Source organism: Pelecanus crispus, chromosome 7, assembly GCF_030463565.1.
Source record: "Pelecanus crispus isolate bPelCri1 chromosome 7, bPelCri1.pri, whole genome shotgun sequence".
Taxonomy (NCBI): Eukaryota; Metazoa; Chordata; class Aves; order Pelecaniformes; family Pelecanidae; genus Pelecanus; species Pelecanus crispus.
In genome coordinates this window covers 40,953,715-40,975,571 of record NC_134649.1, presented here as the reverse complement: position 1 = coordinate 40,975,571, position 21,857 = coordinate 40,953,715, and the positions used below count along the sequence as shown (strand labels likewise).

At 38.5% G+C, this 21,857-nt stretch overlaps 1 protein-coding gene across 18 annotated transcripts in view; it reads right to left on the bottom strand.

Moving 5' to 3' along the window:
- PXK (PX domain containing serine/threonine kinase like) overlaps positions 1-21,857 on the bottom strand; it is a 37,713-nt gene that overhangs the window by 14,041 nt on the left and 1,815 nt on the right. For 8 of the 18 annotated variants that reach the window (XR_012831200.1, XM_075713997.1, XM_075713998.1 and 5 more), the window contains exons 2-10: positions 12,382-12,432; positions 11,681-11,728; positions 6,876-7,062; positions 4,878-4,955; positions 4,634-4,707; positions 3,667-3,741; positions 2,318-2,422; positions 2,054-2,155; positions 1,251-1,412 (exon numbers count right to left, since the gene is read on the bottom strand). Coding sequence is in view for 17 of the 18 variants with exons in the window: in XM_075713997.1 (XP_075570112.1) it covers positions 1,251-1,412; positions 2,054-2,155; positions 2,318-2,422; positions 3,667-3,741; positions 4,634-4,707; positions 4,878-4,955; positions 6,876-7,062; positions 11,681-11,728; positions 12,382-12,432 (882 nt within the window). In the remaining variant the exon portion in view is untranslated. Of the gene's footprint in view, positions 1-1,250; positions 1,413-2,053; positions 2,156-2,317; positions 2,423-3,666; positions 3,742-4,633; positions 4,708-4,877; positions 4,956-6,875; positions 7,063-8,946; positions 9,071-11,680; positions 11,729-12,381; positions 12,433-21,857 lie in introns of those variants that run through there. The other 10 variants (XM_075713999.1, XM_075714001.1, XM_075714006.1 and 7 more) reach the window with 5 other exon arrangements.

Here is a 21,857-nt window from a genome sequence, read left to right as displayed (position 1 = left end):
TAAAGAAAAAGTGGTCTTGCATTTGAATATAGAAAAGAGGAACCATTAAGACAGTTCCTAACCACAACCATTTCCCTGCGTAACTGCAGCTCAAATGAAATCTTCACACCTCAAGCTAAAGAAGCTACTCCTGTCTTTATGTGATGATACAAATGGGATAGCAGTACAGTCATGTTCTGTAAAAATGCATGAAGTAGTAAACTCTTTTCATACACAGCAGTTTAGAGAGCCATACACATCACAACCAAGCACATTTTCCTAGCTAAGTCAAACAGCAAAGAATGAGATTCATAATATGACCAGCTGTCAGTTTACAGGGAGGTAGGTAAGACAGCAAAAATGCATACCAACCAAACGCAGGAGTCTCTTTCACTCCTCCTTAGGTTTGTACAAGCTGTACATACATGCTCAGCTCCCAGACAGCGTATTTCCAAGATATTTGAATCATGTTTAAACAGAAATAGCTCTTCTTACTGGAAGAGGCTTAGAGCTTTGATGGCACTAACAGATTTGGACTAACCATGAACTTTTGATCGTTTCTTTGACAACACAGTAGAACCTGTTTAGCAAGGTCAGCAAGCAGCTGTCTCGTGATGCTGTATGGCATTTATTACAATGAGCACTTAAAGGCAGGGCAAGATGCTGGCTAAAAGACTGTATTGCTGCAATGGGGCAAATTTGTTTTCATATTTTTGTAGGAAGATAATATTTTGCTTTGCAAGCCTGCAGTTAAGAGATACCCTTCAAACAAATAAAAAACATCTTTTAATAGCTAGACATCTGCAAGCATCTGATCAATTTTCACAGTATCCACCAAAGAAAAGGCCGATTACTACTCCTAACTAAGACCAAGTAATAAGCTGCGCTCATTGTACAGACATACAAGTGAAAAAGTGTGGTAGACAATATGCATGTTCCTATGAAATACAAGACCAGGGTGGAAAGACATCTTAAAACAACTACAGTTTACCTCTATTTGTGCCAGCACTGCTGTCACAAAAACACTCACCTGCACTCACCTTCTACCTGCTTACCTTTGGCCTCAGCCTCACTCCAGTGTGCTGCAACACAACTTCTGTGCAGCCAGACAGTGATTTGGAGGAAGCAGAAAAGGGGTTTGATGGAGAAAAATTCATATTAAAGAAAGGGGGTTGAGAGAGGTTTTTTTCATTTTAGTCAGTTCTCCACAAACAGAAGTTGAGGATAAAGGGATGCATAAGAGTCAGCTGAATTAATTGTCTGAATCTTACATTAATTTTCCGAAACTGTGAAAAGTATGATCGATAAAATGATGGAAGGCCCAACAAGGAATTTTCCAGATCCAGTAACTTGCAGGTGTCCCCATCCAGCATCACATTGGCAGAGTGAAGATGGCCATAAGGAAATCCTTTCTCATGCAAGAATTTTAATACCTGAAAAAAATCCAAGACAGGACCACTGTCAGAAGATGCTCTGATGATCTCAAGATCTTAAATGCTCCAATACTAAAGCAGATATGTAATAAAAGAGGCCCCTATTTGGAATGCTTGCTCAACTTGATCTTCTACATCATCTTTCACTAGATATTCATTTCCATTTCACTGGTAACATTTGTCACAAAACAAACATTTGATGCTGATCCTCAAAGCAGGCCTGTAGACACCTCCCACAGAGATCTGGAAACTAAAATTCACAATTCTACTGAATATTATAGTTTGAATAAAAATTTTAAAAAACACATTAATGACAATTAATTTATGGCACATGTTCTGCAGGCTATGAATTACTTCTTTCCCTTTTCCCTTAAGGAAAAAACTACATTACCACACCTCTCCCACTTCAGCTCCACACGTACCACCTTTTTTTTTTTTTTTTTGGTCAGGCATGGCCTCACACATAGATATCTAAATTCAACTCCCAGCAGCTAATCTCAATTTACATTTAGCTTTGAAGTCTGCTGCTGAAATAAAGCTTCCGTGCTCAAAAGTTTGTCTACTTTTTCTAGTTAAACCAGTTGGCCTCAAAAAAAAAAATTAATCAAAAGGCTGGCAAATAAAGCAAAAAGAAAAGATACCTCTAATATTTGCCTTCCATATGTTTTTATTTGCTGAAGTTCAAGACCTTGAATTTTTTTGGGATTGCAATACTTCTTCAGGAACGGGTCTTTTGGCTTTGCCTTTAAAAGAAACACACATATCAAGTATCATGCCCAGAAAAGCCAGTAATTTTCTTAGTTTGCTTAGCAATGGATGGTAAACAGTTTTATAAAACACATACTATGATCATTCCAGCAAACATTCTACCATTTGAGTTGGGGGTGGCAGGAGGGAGACATTACCTTATAAATAAGGTCCTTTAGCGTGCCTTTTTCACTGAATGGTCTAACAACCAGCGCTGAAGATTCATTGGCAGTGGCAAAAGTGATTTTGTAAATATAGGGATGCTACCAAAAGAAGAAACTGTAGGTAAGTTCTAGATGACAGATTCTGTAATTAATTTTTGCTCAATTCACAAGGAAGAAAAGATCTGCCTGAATTGTATGTTTAAAGTAATAAATTGGATTCTGTCAGTGATATTTGCTCAACTTATTCAATCTTAACCTGGAGTAAATGCAAAGAAAACTTCACAAGGACATGGTTCAATTTCCAGATAAATAATAATAAAAAAAAAATCTACCATCTTTTTTTAACAAAACAGACTGGCAGTTTAGACAAATGAAGAATCCAGCCCCATTAATACTTACACATGAGCAGCTTTACTGCAGGCTTAAGTCATGCTAAGCTAATAAATTCATTCATGGTTTTATACAACTATGGCACATAAGGAAACCTGGCATTAATAGCTGTCATAACAGTTTTATGTCTTCAGAAATTATTGTAACAACTTCCTGCAACTTTGTGAAACCAAATGAGACAGCACAGTTGGAAATAAATTACACATACAACATATACTTTAATTGAATTGCAAGTTACGAAAAGACCCCTTGTTCATGTCCTATTTTAATACATTGGTTTCAGTCTGGTTTGGGGATTGAAAAGCCTAGTTTTCAGCCTCTTCTGTTGTGTGCATCTGCTGAGCTCCAAAACTGCACAGAGGTTTACTAGTTTAAATACCATCCTTTTCAGCCAGTCTCTCACATCTTAACATCCTTAAAGAGAAACTCCTTTTGGAGTCAAATGTCAGGTTTTCAGACAGAGGTGCCTATTGGATTTATAATGTGGCACTGCACAGGAGCTTAAATTGTACAGCCTCCCCTGTACCTCTACCAAGATATTCCCGTCCTAAGATTAAAGAACTGAAAAAATAACGACACTTGTTGCACTGCCTTATCCACTGCTGCCTGAGAATACCCCCAGCACATGGGTTAGCAATTACACCTAGACAGCACTATCCTAACAGCCTAAAAGTGTTGGAGCTGAAATAAAAACTCATGATCTCACACTACTGCACAAGAAGAAAAAAATACAATTAACCACAACTCTGAATCTCCTGTAATAATCCTGTAGGATTATTATTTGTGCTGAGAACGTTACCTCATATTGTGTGGGAAATGTAATTAAAAGGTTCACACACCTTTAAATTTAAAATTACAAACTATGTCTACTAGGCTACATGTACTTTGCAAGATCAGTCCTTGACAAGCACTTTTGTGCAGGCACAATTTAAAAGTCTTCTAGTAATACTCACAGAACAGGAAGAAAGAAGTTTCACAGCATACTGCAAGTCTTTGTCAGACAAGTATTTATCAGGGCCAAGATCAGCCTGTAAATAAATAGGAAAAGAATGGCATCATAATAGATGTTGCACTCCATACAGAAAATGTGATCTATATTCTGCTCTCACAAATTAAGACAGCTACTTGAAGGTATATTTTGAAGAGCAAGCAAGGAAATTACATACAGAATGAAATTTGAAGAGGCTGAATAAGGCCATGGTTTCACAATACAAAGTGGCTGACAGTAAGTATTATTGCCTGCTTCCTCCTCTGTATCTGACATGCATTACTACCACTGATTGGACTCTGCCAACCCCAAACTTGACAACTGTGTGCATTGTAAACTGATAAGGCTTAAACCCCACCTTCTTCCTCTCCAGCAAAAAAACCTTCCCTCCTACTGCAGGCTTTAGTGGTATCTGCTCTCCAGTGAAGTCTCACAAACAGCTATGCTGATATAATTAAGAGGGCAGCACATTTCAGCACAGGAACACAAGCAAGTGTTTAGTAACAACAAACTATTTGGTGTCAATACATGTCTACCTTAAAGGAGCAATTCATGCTTCTCCCACCTATTAGTTTGTTGGTAAAGCTAAACATCCGAGTAAGGAAACCCACCACTTTAAAAAGGATCACCTTGTCATTTTCAGTGAGCAAATGTATACTACGGTCAACAGCTACATCATTACAACTGCAGAAACAGGGGTGCAAGAATGGGAGCAAATGACCAGGCACAGAAACCTGCATACTGGATTTGCCACCAGAGAAAAGAAACATAAGAAGTTCCCACACCACACATCCACCTAAGAGCTTTCAAGGCTCTTTCAAAGCCTGAGCTCTTAAGTCTCTCTCTTTGTCACTCACACATGGTAGTCAATATAAATGAAATAAGCCAGGTTCATTAAGAAAGACTTGAGTATGAGATTAAAGTATATATACCCAGCTTAACATTAGCCGTTCCTTTGGTTGATTCTTAATCTTCATTAAGAAATATTTCTTACGTATTCGCCAACCTACAAAAGAAGAGTCATCAACAGCTTTAATTAAAACACTACTAAATCATATGGCTTACAGGCAGGACAAGGTCTCTAAGCAAAGATAGTATTGTAATCTCAAGACAACTCATATAGTTGGGGGGAAAAAAAAAATCAGACTCGTTTTCATGCATACATGCTCTTCTTACCTATATCTTTTAATGGTTCTACCACTTCCCACTTTGGCTCTGATCGGAAGAACATTGAAACATGCTGTAAGGCAATTTCTGGAAAGAAAAAAAATTTGAAAAAGTTTTTAAGAGACTACTTAAGATGATTATCCACATGTCAGGTAAGGTTCAATGCCAGAAGGAAGCCTGCAGGAATTCAGACTGAAAGTCAGCAAAATCACTTTAAAAGGAAATCAGATAAAAGACACAGTTAAAGGGCGTTTGCATTTTTAACCTGAGAACTGAAATCCACAGAGAAAATGGAGAAAGCATTGCATTAAAAAAAACTTAGCTTACTGAGTTTGCATTCTGTCTGTGCTAGATCTACATTTCCAAGTCCAAATCCAATACTCACAGTGAATATTTCCCACACTGCATTAGATCACGAAATGCTTCTGCTATACCTGTAAAAGTGCTTTTACCTCTCTTTAATGTGCATCTACATTGCCATTACTACACGTAAACTAATCAGTTCTGTTTCATTATGTGTTATTCTGTCCTTTTCTGTGCCAGCAAAGGTATTTTTCTAGCTATCATGATTCAACACACATTTTGGGGTGGGGGGAAGGTCATGCTTCTGGTTACTGAATTCTCCCACAGCTGGGAACACAACTGGTTTATTCATGAAGCAATTTGAGGGGAAATCTCAGTGAGAAGTGGTGACAGCAGGGGGAGAAAGGGAATCATGCCAAGAATGAGTTTTCTCTACCATGGCTTATCTTGGCATAGAAACACAGCAAAAAGGTAAGGATGTGCTAATCTTTCTGCACTGTATCTTCTCTCTCCTTAAATAGGCTAGGAAAAAGAGAACAGTGCAATAAGTATCAGCTCACTACTCCAGTATTTAAGAAATTACAAACTGATGGTGTTTCCAAAGACCATAGGCAATGATTTGATTGCTACTACCCCCCCAGCAACTTGCTGAAAAAAAAAAAAAAACTTGATGAAAGCACTCAAAATTAACACAGTGTCTCCTTGAGGATTTCAATTGCTTGCTCAGCATTAGCCAGCCAAACTGCATCTTTAAACTGTTACTAATAATTTACAACTCCTCCACAGCTTATCATAAACATCCGGGAAATGTTCTTTGCACTTTGAAGCTGAAGACACAAGAATGTTACATAAAGGGAGAGCAAAAAGACAAGTGGAAAGGAAGCAGTAAGTTCCTGCTTCAGTAGGCTCTGCTTTTACGAAAACAAGCTTTGCATTTTGCAAAGAGTCAGTCTGCCCATGAACTGAATCTGTGGAGTGGATTTCATTGCTAAGAGGAAGTTTTTTTTCAGTCTGTAAGACAAATATTTAACAATTTCCAATGGCTGAAGCTGAAGTCAGACAAATTCAAAGAAGAAACGTTTAATAATTTTAATAACAAAAAAGAGAACTTATCACTGAGATATCATTTTAAGGGATGCAGTGATTTTCCAGTATTTGGGGGGAAGGGGTGTATGACTTACTAAAGCCTTGAAAAAGTACTCAACCTAGCTCAATTAGTTCTAGGAAGTCTCACAACCTGAACTGATAGTGGGAGCTAGACAAGACGACCACAATTGTTCCTGTTGATTTGAAAAACCTCAGAACCATGACGAATGCAATGTTCAGTGTTCAGAAGACCAGCTGTTTTAACAGAACACAGAGCTGACAAACTTAGCTCCACCTTATGCTGTGGTAGAAAAATAATTTCCAAACACCAATGCTCCCCATTTATCATGAACCATGAAAAAGTAGATGTCGCTCTCACCAACCCCCCTCCCCCAAAGTTCTGCTTATATAGATCTTGACCCTCATCACTCCTCTGTAAAATAATTCAAATATTTAGATTTGACAATCACAGCATGATTCATGCACAGAGCTGGGGAAACATTATCATAAATAATCACATGCACAGTATGATAATTTTGAAGGTTGGTCTCCCCTCCACCCCCCCATGCTCCAGTGTAAAAGTGAAGCTGTAATGCAGTTTTGCAGTTCCTCACTTACCAGTGTAGTTTACAGAATAGCTGTTTGGGTCCAAGAATTTTTTTACCAGTTCACAGTTAGACAGTATGTGATGGGTAGTAATTACATCAAGATAGGCCTGGAGTCCCTTCTGTCTTTCAGCTATGAATTCACGCTCCATATTTCCAATCAATTTTTTTGGAGGAAGAGGTAGACTTAGAGTTGAGATCTTAAAAAGAGAGGAAAAATTAGTAACCTTGCTCTCAAAATGCCTCAGGGATATAAACTAACAACCCAGAAAGTAAAAGACTCTCAGCAGCAAGCTAACTACTGGATAACTCTTCCTGTACTGTGTATATACAAGCTTTTATGTTTTTTCTAAGTACTGTTATCAGGGTGAGCTAGTCAGACAACAGCTCGCATCCCACTGTGAAGAGATTAGTAAGTGGAACGACACTGAAAATGCAAGGAGATAAATTTTTGTTAGTGAGTCATGCATTTAAGATCACTACACAAAACTTTCAAATACTAAATGGGTACAATTTTCAGCCAAATCCTTTCTATGACATACCTCTGCCACAGCACAAAAACAATTCACACCTTAACGTTTTCTCTGGCTAAGATTTACGCTTTCTTATTTCATGAAGTGCAGATTAATAACTTCCCTTTGCCTCTACGGCCTTTATAGGTAATTTAAAGCCCTTACTGTCAGTATTTTAAATCTGTAATTTCAAATATGGTGCAACTTTTCCATTTTCTCTTCTGAATTTGTTGCTGTATAGTTTTTAAACAGCTATACATCTTTCAACCCAGAAATAGCTGCAATCTACCAGTGGATGTGCAGTAGTTGTTTTATGTTGACGGAAGTGATCCAAAACTTCAGATAAAATGAGAAATACTTCGAAATAGGACGATGAAAAAATGTGCAGAAATTCAAAGCCTTATGTAAGTCAGATCAAAGAGATCATCTTTAGAAAACAAAACTAGGTTGCACACAGTGTTTACATTCAATTATGTCATGTGAATTGCCAGAATAAATTTTTCATGTTGTTAACACGTTGTTGTCCTGCAGATCAAAGCACCTGCCTTGGGTATGCTGAGTCTCCATGGGAGTTATCTTTAAGAAATGTGTACTGCAGGAATCAATTACACCAGATACAATAACCTCAATTTCTAAAGCAAACAGTTCACCAGGGAGAAGACCGGGACTTTTGGTGGTTGAACAACTTTCATTTTAACTAGTGGAAAAAGTAAAGGATTAGTTCAGAAGTAGCAATCCCTTTCCTTTTTTTCCCCCCTCCTTTTGAACACAGGAGTTGTCCCCTGCTAACCTTAGCACTTCTACTTCTCCTGTTTCTGACTGCAAATCATGGGCTGAAAAAGAGCTATAACTACACCTGAATTACAGAGGACGTTAATAAAAGTCATCCTATCCACTGAGCATTTTTAATGCTCTCTTACACCCAAGGGGTGAAAATATATATATCCAGGAATAAACCCAAAAGCAGCAATATACCACTTAAAACTAATTTGGTCAATTACTGGCTGTAACACCAGAGGCATACAATACTTTCATTTGTCAGACCACTCTTACTTCAATTCAAAAACAAGTTTCTAAACAAAAACTAAATCCATGCCTGGTATTACTCACTTGAAAAGCACATCAAATCATAATCACCTTTACGTTCTTGACCTGACAGCTAGCTACCGTCAGAGAGAAAAGGACTCTAGTTCAGATGTTTTCAAACCACTATCATTTGTTTTAAAATTTATTTCAATAAACCACACATCTGCTATTTTTCAGCAGAAAGTAACATTCACCCCCAGGTTTTTGTAGCGATCTGCCAAAACACATAGCACAGTGAGAACACTGTCTACCACAAAAGAACACCTCACTGAGATCCCGACCTTGCAAAGACCTTGCATGCTTTCAAACACGAGCAGTACTTCTCAGTGGCCCCAGCTCAGCACTGGAGCCAGGATGGGCTTTCCCGCAGAAGAACCTGGGAATTAACATTCTTATCTTCAAACCACAGCCCACTCAGGAATGTCTGTTCAAAAGCTGCAATAAAATGCTTCACAAAAGCCAGATATCTTGCTGCAAATACTGTACCAGTAGTTCACTTAATAGAACAGAAGAGCGGACAATGATCTCCACACATCTCCATCAAATAAGTGAAGAGGAGGAAATGCACGACAGTCTGGAAGGAGGTTTTCAATCCAGTACGCAGCTGAGAGTTCAGGGAATCCGGCTTGAAACTTTCTGATGCAGATCAGGGATGCAGGTATACACCTCTCATTATTTCCAAGATGTTTGGCAGGACTGCATCCCCTAGCCTAGACAGTTTGGAAATTCTTAATCCTTACTATTATTGCATAGGTAGCACAAGATTAACAGCAGAGAAGTTGCATTCCAACTCAACTGCAGCTGTGTGTTCAAACACAACCACCCAAACCTACAGAGAGGTCAAGTGTGCCATAAGAACTGGAAGAACTTGGGGCTTTACACCCGAAAGAAGCTCCAGCAGTTTTTCTAGCAACATTTTAGTTTTGAAGGAAGGAGATTGAGTTTTGGTATCTTCTTACTGCTCATTGCTTTATAGTAGGGGGGGGAGTTTTGTTTGTTTGTTTGTTTACTCTAATTTCAATACACACAAGATGAGAGTTCTATGAGTTTAAAAACAAGTCATGGGACCTGAATAGTGTGATGAAATATTGTTGCTTAGAGTTCTGGATGGAAAGAACTGAGGAGTGTTGCATGTCTTAATAGATCAGAAAACTTCAGCTCCAGCATCACAAAGAGCAATTTATAAAAAAAACTCCAAACAGTGGGAGAAAAGAGCAATTTTAACATGCTTCTTGCCAGCTACTGTCTGCTGTCTCTCAAGCCCTGGCATACGGAACTAGGCTGGAGGAGCAGTGGTGTTTGTCAAAAGCAGAGCTGTGCATCTTTGATGAAGGCTTAAAACTCTCTTCCTGCCCTTCTGCTGGGCACATAATGAAGAATTACACCTCTTAGGGCGGCTCTCTGTACTAGCCAGAAAAGGCTATCTCCAAGCAGAGATACGTCTTTGCCGTTCCAGACTGTGGAAAGCAGAAACAGGAGTTTGAACATCAAGGGGTGAGCAGTAGTTTTCACTGAAGGAGAGCAAGTGCTAATGAACACAACCTGTTAATTTAGCCGCCCTCTGCATACCCTCCTATCCAAGTTACAGGTATGTCTTGATGATTCTATTTTATCTTTTCTAGCCATCCAAGCAGCTGACATTTTTGTCGCAGGTCTTCGTATCTTATAGCTGCAAAATCTCGCTCTCATTTCAAATTCCTCCTTGTCCCACTCCGCAAGGTGCTCTCAAATAATTTCCTGAACCTTCCACTTTTATCATTCACCTCTGTCTCAGACGCAAAGGCCTTTTCTTTCTGTACTACATCATACATAACCTATTTACCTTCACTTTCTAGACCTTCCACCTAGGCCTAACCTTTCAGTACCTGCCATTTCTAAATTGTAAGTCTTAAAGGTCCATTGCCTTTTCTACTAAAGCTGCCTCATTTGAAAGTTAAATGAGATGGCAACAAAGCTTTTTCATGCCTTAACACATTCTATTCCCCACGGTTAAGAGGAGCTTGTTACAGGTGGCTGCAAAAGTGAACTCTTTCTTCCTTTTAAAACCTTTTCAAAATACTCTCTCTGTGATCTCCATCAAAACTTGACTATGGTTAAGACTACAATGACCACTATGTACTGTGACGGACTAGTACCATCTCATTTCCTTATGTTCCCATGGGTGCTTATCTAATCTTAAATCTTGGATTTCTTTGGAGCAGGAGACATCTTTGTATTCCATTTATTCAGCACATCACACAAGACGTTTCTAGGTCATGATATAAGTTCCTACGTGCTACTGCACATTCAGTAAAATAATTCCACAATGCAACCATGTTGCATCTGTTGAATTACGACTAATTTGCTCCCCCATCCACCTTCTAACATAAGAATCAGTTATAGCTGACTATCAGTGCACAATTCAACATCCTTACGTGTTTTTGCTCACTGAGGTTCATCAAGCAGATAGCTGATTTGATGGGGGGTGGGAGGAGGGAGGGAAAGTGGAAGCAGTATTAAGCTCTTGAATTCACACAACATTTAACGGGAAAAAATTTCAAAGTCACAAAAACCTATCCTCAAATCGCAGCAGCATTCACTTTTTATCTTGCTTGCATAGTGCTATGGAAATCTTGAGTAACAGGTTTCACTCCTGTAGATGCTAGTCACTGCTGCTTCCCCCCTCTTCCCAAACACACTCATATACCCTGTTTTTTCCCACACAAACTGAAAAGAAATAATTGTCCTAAAAAGCAAAAGGAAACACACAGTAAGTCCAGTGTTTAACGAAGGAACATTTTCCAGTGATACAGAAAACCATCACATGATAAGCAGCATCTGGTAGTGCTTTTAGACGAATATAAATAATGAGACACATAGCACTTCAAGGCTGAATTTATAAGGTTGGTATGTGCCTTGGCTTTCTTCGAATCAAAAGAGGAACAAATAATAACACATAAAACCGGAACAAGTCACAGTACTGAAGGGAAAGAATCAGTATCTGCCAATTTCCTCCATTTCTATATAAATTGGTCCTGTTGATGCTAAAATTAAAATTTTACAAGAGAAAACATGAGTGAAAAAAGTATATATTCAATTTACATTTGAAGTCACAGTTTCTCTTTACAGCTATGTGAATTCGTATTTTTTCTTCACTGCAATATATAAAAATATCACAAGTCATTTTAAATATATCCTTCTAAATGACATTTTATATTTATATATCAAGGGTGAAAGTTACCTGCAAGCTGTTATTAAGCAAGTCAAAGTCACTGTATCGCCTCACAATCTGCAAAATATAAAGGCAAAATTCAGGAAACATACTACTTTTCCCATTAGCATTTTACTCTTCAAAATCCTATCAAAGAAAAGTAATTCCCATTTATAATCTTCTCCTTTTAACCATTTTTGCTGGATTTATGTCACGTTGCCAGAGAGCAAGGAAGAGTTTTTCATCACATCTCGACCAGGACGAAAATGCATTTCTAAATATTATCTTAACACAGCTTAAAAAAATACTTGTGACCAAAGCTGCAAACAAAGCATTTTTGCCATATTAGATGCAACAACTTTTCATAGACATCTTCATTAGTACTTCTAGGTTTCATTGGTCATGTATCAGCAAGGCTGTGATTTTAGCACTAAGAAAGGCAAACGGCATTTAAGATTTAAAAATGATGGTTATACCAATACATAGTAGTAACACGACAGGCATTTTTCCTAGAATATTCACAATAGCAGCAGACAACATGCCTTCTGTAGCTGGCAGCAATACTGTTTTTCTCTTAGTTTTTGACCAAAAGTATTCAAGCACTTCATGTTCTCAATTCCAAACCAACACTTCCCTCTCCGGCTCAAATTTAAAAAGCTAGGAAGAGACAATTTTCAAGTTCTTCCTAAAAAAGCATGCTGGTTACATGAAGCACAGTTTAAAGAAATTACCTGCCAACTGTTTTCTGCTGAAACTCCTCTCTGAACACGGATTATGTATTCCTAATAAAAGGAAAAAGTTATTAGAAATGAGAACTAATGAGCTGAAGAAAGTTATTAGGTACTTCTCCAAATATGACCACTATCCAATTAGGAAACATTCAGAAACAGAAACTTCAGATCCAGATTTTAAGTGCCTAGGTGAAGGTGAGAGCTGGGTTTGCTCAGACCCATCACTAGCAGCTTGCTCTCTCTGCTTCATGGAGAAGACGACAAAGAGAGGTCTAAGAGCTTGCAGACCTGTGAAGCACTTAACAGTTTCATTTAGTTAAGGAAAAAGATAGTAAAAGCATACTCACCACACATCTCTGCTGACAAGAGCTGAAGAAACCTCTCCTCCCCTCACCTCCAATATCTAACAATAGCCCCCAGGAATTACTGCTACCACCGTAACAGAGTAACATGCCAGTAAATACCTACAGCTGACCAACCTCTAATTATTTTTGTACAAGAAAGGTTACCACAAAAGCTTTGGGGTGTGCTTGAGTAACCAGATTGCTATCACTTTCTCATGATGATAATTCTTCATTTATATCGCAGGCTTAATGTTAGTTAGTTATATATTAACTATGCAGATATATCTAAATCTCATTGAACCACTTTCAAATTTTAAGAGTTAATAATTCTCCCACCACAATTACATTCATAAAGTACAATTCTTTTCAGTCTCTTCATTTCAAGCTCCACTGTACCTTTTGTAGACTAATACATGGTCAATACAGCAATATCATTATTTGAGATTTATCTAATCTCAAGAATAGATATTAAATATTTTGTACACCTACTCAGACATACTTCAAGGAAGCCATGATTTTGCTTACCCCTACTCTGTTTAAGTTTGAAAACAGCTCTAAAAACTCTTGTGACATTTCAAAGATCATTATCGAGGCAAGTCCTTTTCGTAGAAAGCCTATAATCTCCATTTTAGATACTGTTTAATTAGCAAGGATATAAAATTACTCTGGGCTAAGTGTAGTAACAGATACTTCCTTTACCATTTGCATACACAAAGTTCTATAAATGCAGCTCTTTTTAAAGTCCCATGGCCACATAATTTACACTGAAAAACATGCAAATGGAGAGCCAAAAAGGAAGGTGCTGCCTGAGAATATGCAACTCAACACTGAAGAGTGCTGGAGAGTACCCAGAGTCAGAAGAGGGGGAAGAAGCCACACAGGTACCTATGCTTTTACACTTTCCTTCCAACTGTATCAGTCTGAAGAGTAGGAGAGGCCTACATCCCCAATGCCTTTTTAAGCACATTCATCTTCTCTGCTCTGCTTGGCCAGGGGTGACCAGGACCCACCACCGGTGCTCAAAGTACCACGAAATCCCCCAGGCTTCCTCACTGAACATGCTCAGTCGCACTGCACACCTGCAGCTACAAAATTCGAAGTGAGAACTAGAAATTCTAAACCAAACACAAATTCAAGCCATGGCTCACAGTATTTCTAAGCTGGAACATGCAAAAAGCTCTTTGCATTTGTGCGAAGCAACGCGTTGAGTACCCACCCAGTTACTGCCTGCAGTGCAGCAAGCATCACATGATAAATCATTTGTTATTCAGCTCAGATAACTTCATTCACCCTGGTACAAACTTTCAAATGTATTTTATGTAAAGTGCTGAATAATTTTTCAATTTCAAATGCCACCCAGTTTTGCTGAACTGCTTACATCAATAGGAGTCTTACACAAACAAAAAGGACAGATCAGAGCATTATGCACAATTTTTTTTCAGATATTAAAATTAATGCTGCATTCCAAATTATCATGAATAGACAATAATGAAATAACAACAAATAAACAAAGGCATTTCCAGCACCTTGAGTTTATATACCAAATTTGTCCATTCTGTAACAATAACTCTGTCTGGCATGTACCTGCATACCAACTAGATAATTCAATTAATTGAGTGTTTGATCCATGAAGTATTATAAATTCAGCTTCACAGTTAAAAATCCACTACAGGCATTTATTAGTAACTTCTTTCCAGTACTGTGAAGCATCTTCTGTTTTTGGAAGTTGCCTTCAAAAGCACACAGAACTAATTCTCCTCTTTCAAATGAAATTAAATTAAAAGCTTGTACACTGAACAACAGAAATATACTACTGAATGCAAACAAAGTGGAGCACATCAGAGAATCCCTCCTTGGAATTAAATTCCCATTTAATATTTACCACCATGAAAATTAAGTAGTGTAAATCAAGAATTATGACTATTCCAGACAAGAGGCAAAGACAACACTTATCAGATGGCATTACCTTGTGTGTTCAACCTTAACTAATCCAGAATTTATTTACTGAAGTTTCCTTCCAAAGCACAATGCTGCTCAGGCAAAAATGCTATTCCATTTTCTAAAATTCACTTAAAATATCCTTTATCATCAACAGCTGTCAAGTATCTGTAGCAATTTTGAACTTGAGAACAAATTCAAGATGAGTAAGCATGAAAACCAAAGTGATTTAAAACACTTCCTGTCCTAGCAGCTTACTTGGAAATTACAGAAATCCAAGACATCACAAACCAAACCATGTAACTATTATACTGGAATTAAAGCATCTCTTTTCTGAAAGTCAGCCTGACATGCTCTCTCCATATTCTCTTCTCTTACCTATTTGAAGTTATAATTCAGGTATTTTCCTGCAAAACAAGAAGCCCAAATCCTCATAAATAGTAAGAAAAGTCCACAGAGCTGACTGCAATTCAACCAGTGTAATTATGTTTGGAAACTGTGCAACAGAAACCAATTAAAGGGACACCTGGAAACCCAGATTCCCCACTAACGTGGCTTTTCCTGGTTTGTGATCTTTGCTGCATTTTGGGAAGCAGGAAGAGGCTACTTCACACACAGCCAAAAAATTGCAGCAACTGCTTATTCAGCAAGTCTCAAAGGAACGTTGGCTGTTTGTCTGAAAAAACACGTCAGTGATGATTCACCATGTTCAGTCATTCATCTTTTCTAGGATTTTGAAAGAAGCAGAGTTGTTGCTCAATTCCTTGTAGCACTTACTCGTTATCCAGTGATTAACCTTTTCTATTGTACCTCAAGAAAAAGCTCTCGGGCACGCAGAACACACAAATTCATTAGACAACCATCGAAGCATCTTATTCCATACAGCCACTTTGATCAACGCGACAGTCATCTCTTCTGGAGATTCTGGAGATTCTCACAGTAAGATTATATTACAAAACTAGATTTGGGCCACGACTATTTTTTCCACGCAGACTAGAGCATTTTCCCATCCAGGTCTGCTTTGGCACCCTAAAGCACTAATTGAGCCCCCTTGTTATGTCATGGGTTCACAACCTGAAGCAAGAGAGCATCGCTCCCCCCAGACGTGGTTGTTAGTTCTGTCTGTATGGAAAAGGTAGGTCCCCACCATGCTCTCTCCATCAGCACTGACCATAACAAAGAATCGGCCACCTCAGCACTACCTTGTCAATACAACTAATCAAAAAGCATAAATGGTCTCCTGGGTTTTTTTCCTAAAGTAGATAACGAGATTGAAAGTCAAAGAATAGCTATAGTAGAAAAGCCATGATAAGAAATACACCACCATTCCCAATATCTGCCATAGCTACACATAATCAGCAGACAACAGTACGCCGAGTTTCAGTGAGAAGTTGATACTTCCTATTGCCTCCACACGGCAACAAGCTTGTCTTGAGATTATAATTAGCACCGCTGATATATGCTTCCCATAGGACCAAAGAAGAGCTTTCAACTCTGCAAGAAAAAAGCCTAAATGCACGAAAGCCTTCATTACTCTGCCAAATTCTGTTTTGTTTAGGAAAAAAATCTGAATTACAACAATTTTCTTCTGAGACAGACTGATTTGATAGTGGGACTGAGACTGTGCCCACGGGAAATACATGAAAGTGTAAGGAAAAGAGATAGGGACATTCAGAATCACTTGTGTTTAGCTGCAAGGAAAATATGATGGAAAAAGCTTCAGAAAGGGCTAGTAATCACCAGAGTTCACTCCAGCTGACAATTTTAGCAATCAACAACCATGCTCATTGAGGTCTAGGTTAGCTACACTCATGCAGAAATTCCTATGGCATTTTTCACTCCTATGTGAATGGCTCAAAATCTTTCCTATGACTCAGTTTACCAAGCAACTTCAAAGGAGCCCTAACAGCTTCTAGTTGGCAAAGAAAGGTCCAGCTTGCAGAAGAGAGGCAACCTCACGCTACTGATTTTGCCTGCAGGCAGCAAGCTCACTGGCAGCAGCAACTACATAGGAGCCCCCACCAAGACAGACCATAAAACCATTCCCCAAGACAACCTCCCTGAGTCCCTCCAGACTCACACAGGTAAGGTTTGTACGTCCGCTGCTCTTCATACCAATACTGCCAAACCAGTTCCTGCCACAACCTTGATATTCCAGCAGCAGTTCAATATACATTTTTAAAGATGCCAAGCAAAGCGGTTTTACCTATGGGATTTCCTGGCTGCTCCGATTAGCCAAGAAAGCGGAAACTGGTGCTGGGAGGAGGAGGTAGGGAGTAGGGAAAGCTGTATGACCCCAGTTGCACACTGTCATTTCCTAAAATCTTCCTACCACTAGAGAGTGCTGGATAGAGTTTCTGAAAAAGTATTTTCCAAGCATCCACATGGATCAGTGACAACCACGCTGCATTTCTCCAATCCTTTGCCAATAACAGTTTCACAATCGGTGCCTCGGATTAATGTTATCCTGAACTTACCCATTTTCATGCAGAGCCAACATTTAGGTGGTTTCCCCCCCCCCCCAAATTCACCAAGATTATTCCCTGGTATTCCAGCACTTGTTAAAACATCCGCAGCTCAGAGCTGCTCACATAATTTTTTTAACATTCGTAGGTGAAAGTTACACAGCAAATGTTTAACAATTGCTGTTTATCATCTTTCCTAGTTTTTTAAACAGAAAGCAAACAGGAAAGAAAGGCTTTTGCAGAGACAAAATAGGAAAGAACAAGTGGTGATTTTAGAGATTCATATAATAAAACACAGAGAGTCTTGCTAATATTGGGTAATATATTCTGTTTTCCCAAGAAAACAGTCTCTAAATTTCTGGTTCAGGATAGTCAGTCTATTTTTCACAGATTTCTGCTGTACACCTGTTTAATCCAACAGGCTTGAAAAGCCAACCATTACAAAGATCCAGGTCACCTTCAGGTCACATCAACTAAAAGTTTGAAAGGGCTTTATTTTATGAGCATTAAAGAGAGGAAAGCCTAATTAAGCATGAATACAATCCCTGCTTAAGTAGGCTGGATTGGAACAATTTCCAGTAAGAAGCTCTTCTAAATGTTTATTTAGAAAATCTCCCATGTGAAAAGTAGCAACAAAATCAGGAAAGCCGCTCAGACTCAGGGACCTCTTCACTACAGGGCATAGTACTTACTTGCTATTGCAAAACCCGCCATTAAACCCATCTGAGGTATGAGCAGCAACAGCGGTGTTCACCTGCATTTTAAACAATGCACGTGTTTGTCCGGGGACATTATACACTTCCACACCCACTGTATCACTGGTGTAGTAATGAGTAAGCCATTCAACAAGTGAAAGCTATGAAGTAGGACAACTGCAGAAAAAAAAATAGGACACACATTTACATGTAATGAAACGTACTGAACAAGAAAAGTTCTGGAGAGAGACAAGAGAAATAACAGCTTTTCAGTACCCTGCATCACCATGGCCTTCAGTACTCAGTATTTTTCAGGAAATACTCAGTAGCTGATAAAAATATTCTAATTATATTGCAAGATCTCTAAGGCAATGGATTTACTAAGGTTTGATACAGCAACTAATATTTTGAATATAAACTTTGCAGGAGCTACAAACGCAATACTAATTTAGTAAGTTCACCAGTGGAAACCATAAGGTTGGGTGTCGTGGTTTAGCCCCAGTCAGCAACCAAGCACTGCACAGCTGCTCGCTCACCCTCCCCACTGGTGGGATGGGGCAGAGAATCGGAAGGGCAAAAGTAAGAACACTCATGGGTTGAGATAAGAACAGTTTAATAATTGAAATAAGTAAATAAATAAATAATATTAATAATTGTAATGAAAAGGAAAACAATGAGAGAGAGGAACAAAACCCAGGAAAAACAAGCGATGCAACTGCTCACCACCCAGTGACCGATGCCCAGCCCGTCCCCTAGCAGCGATCGCTGCCCCCCAGCCAGCTCCCCCCATTTTCCATACTGAGCGTGATGCCATGGAATAGCCCTCTGGCCAGTTTGGGGCAGCTGTCCTGGCTGTGCCCCCTCCCAGCTTCTTGTGCAGCTGGCAAAGCATGGGAAGCTGAAAAGTCCTTGACTAGTGTCAGCACTACTTAGCAACAACTAAAACATCAGTGTGTTATCAACATTCTTCTCATCCTAAATCCAAAACACAGCACTATCTATACCAGCTACTAGGAAGAAAATTAACTCTAATCCAGCCGAAACCAGGACACTGGGATATCTAAAATTAGGTGTGATGAAACAGCTATCTTTTTTGAGCTCAAGCCGGGGGAGGGGGGGAATGTGGGAGGTGGTCAAACATACTTATGAATTCCAGTGGGGGAACTGCATTTCCAAAACCTCAAACAAGTGAACTCTAATAGTTTTCTGTCTAAAGCCACTTCTCAAAGTAACTTCATGATTTTTTTTTTTTGAAAGTGAAGGCAACCTTGTAGAGATTGAGTTCCTTATAAAGCAGATGTGCAAAGTCCTTTACAAGCTTTTAAAATAAATCCTACAGTTCTAGAAACATATGGCTCCATTTTTATATCACAGAACAATATAGGAAAAACGTAAGTGCTTTTTCAACATTTTTCTAACCTAAAAGCTATGAGTGTCAACATTCGTCATTGCTTAAGCAAAACAAAAAAACTCCCAAAGTATGTTACGAGAGGGATTTATTTCAGCTGTTCATTTCCAAATGCCTTTAAGACAACAATGTACCGTAGCAAAATTGGCTGTTTCACTACAATTTCAACATGAAACGCATGAAAAAGGAAAATCACTTCAGAGAAGAATTAAGGAACCTTCAGAAGAAGTACATGTATAACTTGCTAGTGGGTTTATGACTTTAAAGTGCTCTAAAACTTGTATGTACAGATGTGCAGTTCTTATTAAGGAATATGTCTAGATTATTGTGAAAGAAAATAGCATCCTATTTTACGGCTTAGAAAGAAAGCCACTTTTAAATAGTGAATACACAGATGAAATATTGCAATATGAAGCAAGCTCAATAGCCAAAATTTATTAAAGCTTTAGTGCTGAAAATGCCTCTGTTGTCAGAGCACAACATTTGGCATTAAAATGAGACTCTTGCAAATGGCTTAATATATTGGACGTAATTCCACTCCCATTGAATTCAAGGAATGCAATGGCAACAAAACAACTTCATTTTCTGCAAAAAGGTTGGTACAGATACCTACCAAGAGCACTGAACCATGCCTATGAAAAGGTGCCCAACACACTCCTGGAAGTTACACATCTCTCTTTTTATGCAGTGCTAGTGAATGAAGCATATAGCAGGATACAAAATGAAGCTGACACGGTTTGCTCATGTAATTTCAAATCTATTAAGTGAGGTTCCACTGGAATGCATCTGCAATATAAATTTATTTGGCTTTCAAAATGAAAAGGACTCCATAAACACTGCACTATAGAATTATTTGTATATAAGTGCACATTCCAACAAAACTCAGACTGCTTGTAACTTGCTTAACCAGGAAAACAACTTTTGTAAAAAAGAAAAGGCATCATTTTCATCTTCAGTTATCATTGGAAATAAATATGCAGGAAGAAAACCTCAGCCGATGATTTCTTTGTTGTAACACAAAAGCATGGAGATCATGTACCGGCTGAGTTGTACTAACTCAAGTGAGAACTTCTCAGTCTTTCTGACTTGAAAGAAACATAAAGAGCTGTGAGCATATCGGACAGTTTTGCAGTTGATTTCCTAACAATCTAAACCCTACATTTACTAGGTTTGTATACTCTTACTAAGCAAAAAGGGCAAACCCTCAAAAGAACATTTAAACACTAGCTTTGTCCCTTCTTAGGTTTCTGGAGAATACAGGTAAGTAGGTAGTAGTTTCGGGCTTTGTTTTCAGTTTTGTTTTTTTACTTTCACCTTCATCCCCAGGAAACAGAAACTCAGCCTCTGCCAAGTACAGCCCTTGATCCAATGCTATTAAGTTTACACTTACCCAGTCTGTTGTATTAAACTTAAATTAACAGAAGCTGCTTGGAACAATAGACAAGCAAACTATTCATTTGACACAAGCTTTGGTCTTCTGAGTGGTATTTCACCATGTCTACAGAGTTTTCCTGAAATTCTTCACCTTTTCCTTAGCTGGTTATTCAGAAGACTGGCTATTTTCAGCACCCATAGAAGGTTTACATTATTACTAGTTCAGTTGCCATGTTAAAGTTGCATCTAACCTGGGCCTAATCATCTTCATATGAGTGCTTTTATAAGCAATGATCTACAGGAAAAAAATTATAAATGCAAGTTTAAAGCAATTCTTGCAACACTAAGTAGCATTACAAAATCTTAATACATACTTCTGACAAGAGTAGAAAATTTACTCATGGATGCCTTTGTATTTCAGCTTTAGAACAAGTCTAGCATGTTAAGACCTAGTTCTCCAAACATTAGTTTGGGAGGAGGAATTGTATAGTTCTACAACTTCTGAAGATAATCGCTTTGAGGTGGGATGAGGAACAAACCCAAAAACCATTCAGTTAATGACAACCTACTTCCTCACATCTGTAATATGACAAAGTAAAATACAGTCTTAACGCCCCACAAAAGCACTTCAACCCGTATTTCTTAGAGGGGCTTCATTTAAACACCTCTTCAAACACAAGGATCTATTTGTGTGGCGTATTTAAACCAGGAAAGTTCAGATCAGGGACAGCGTCACCCACCAAAAAAAAATTATTCAGATACCAGGGACATAAGATGAAGCATCCAAAATGACAAAATAGTTGACTTACGTCAAATAAGAAACCAAGTCTGTGTTACGGCTTCCCGTATTTTGTTATCCCACACTGTCTCTATATAAACCATCTGTGCTACACACACTTCAAGCCATCTTTCAACCATCAACAGGGCCTCTGCAGTAAAACAATTACTAATAGATGTATCTTAGAGACAGATTTTAAATCAAAAGGCACAGCGCTCCAGCATTCTGTTATTAACAAAAGATCAGAACAAATCAATAGAGAATTTTTTCTCAACATCCGTTAGTAACAGAATACAGAGATGAAAGACAGAAGGGGGGAGCAACGTTTGCTGTCACACTCACCCAGAGAAGACAACATACACAGAGTCTGGATCGAAAAACTAATTGCAAGTGCTCATTCTGAAAGAATTTTGTGACTTTTTTCTTTTTTTCCCTAACCAGAATCATGCAAAACAAAGGAAAGAACACCAAAAG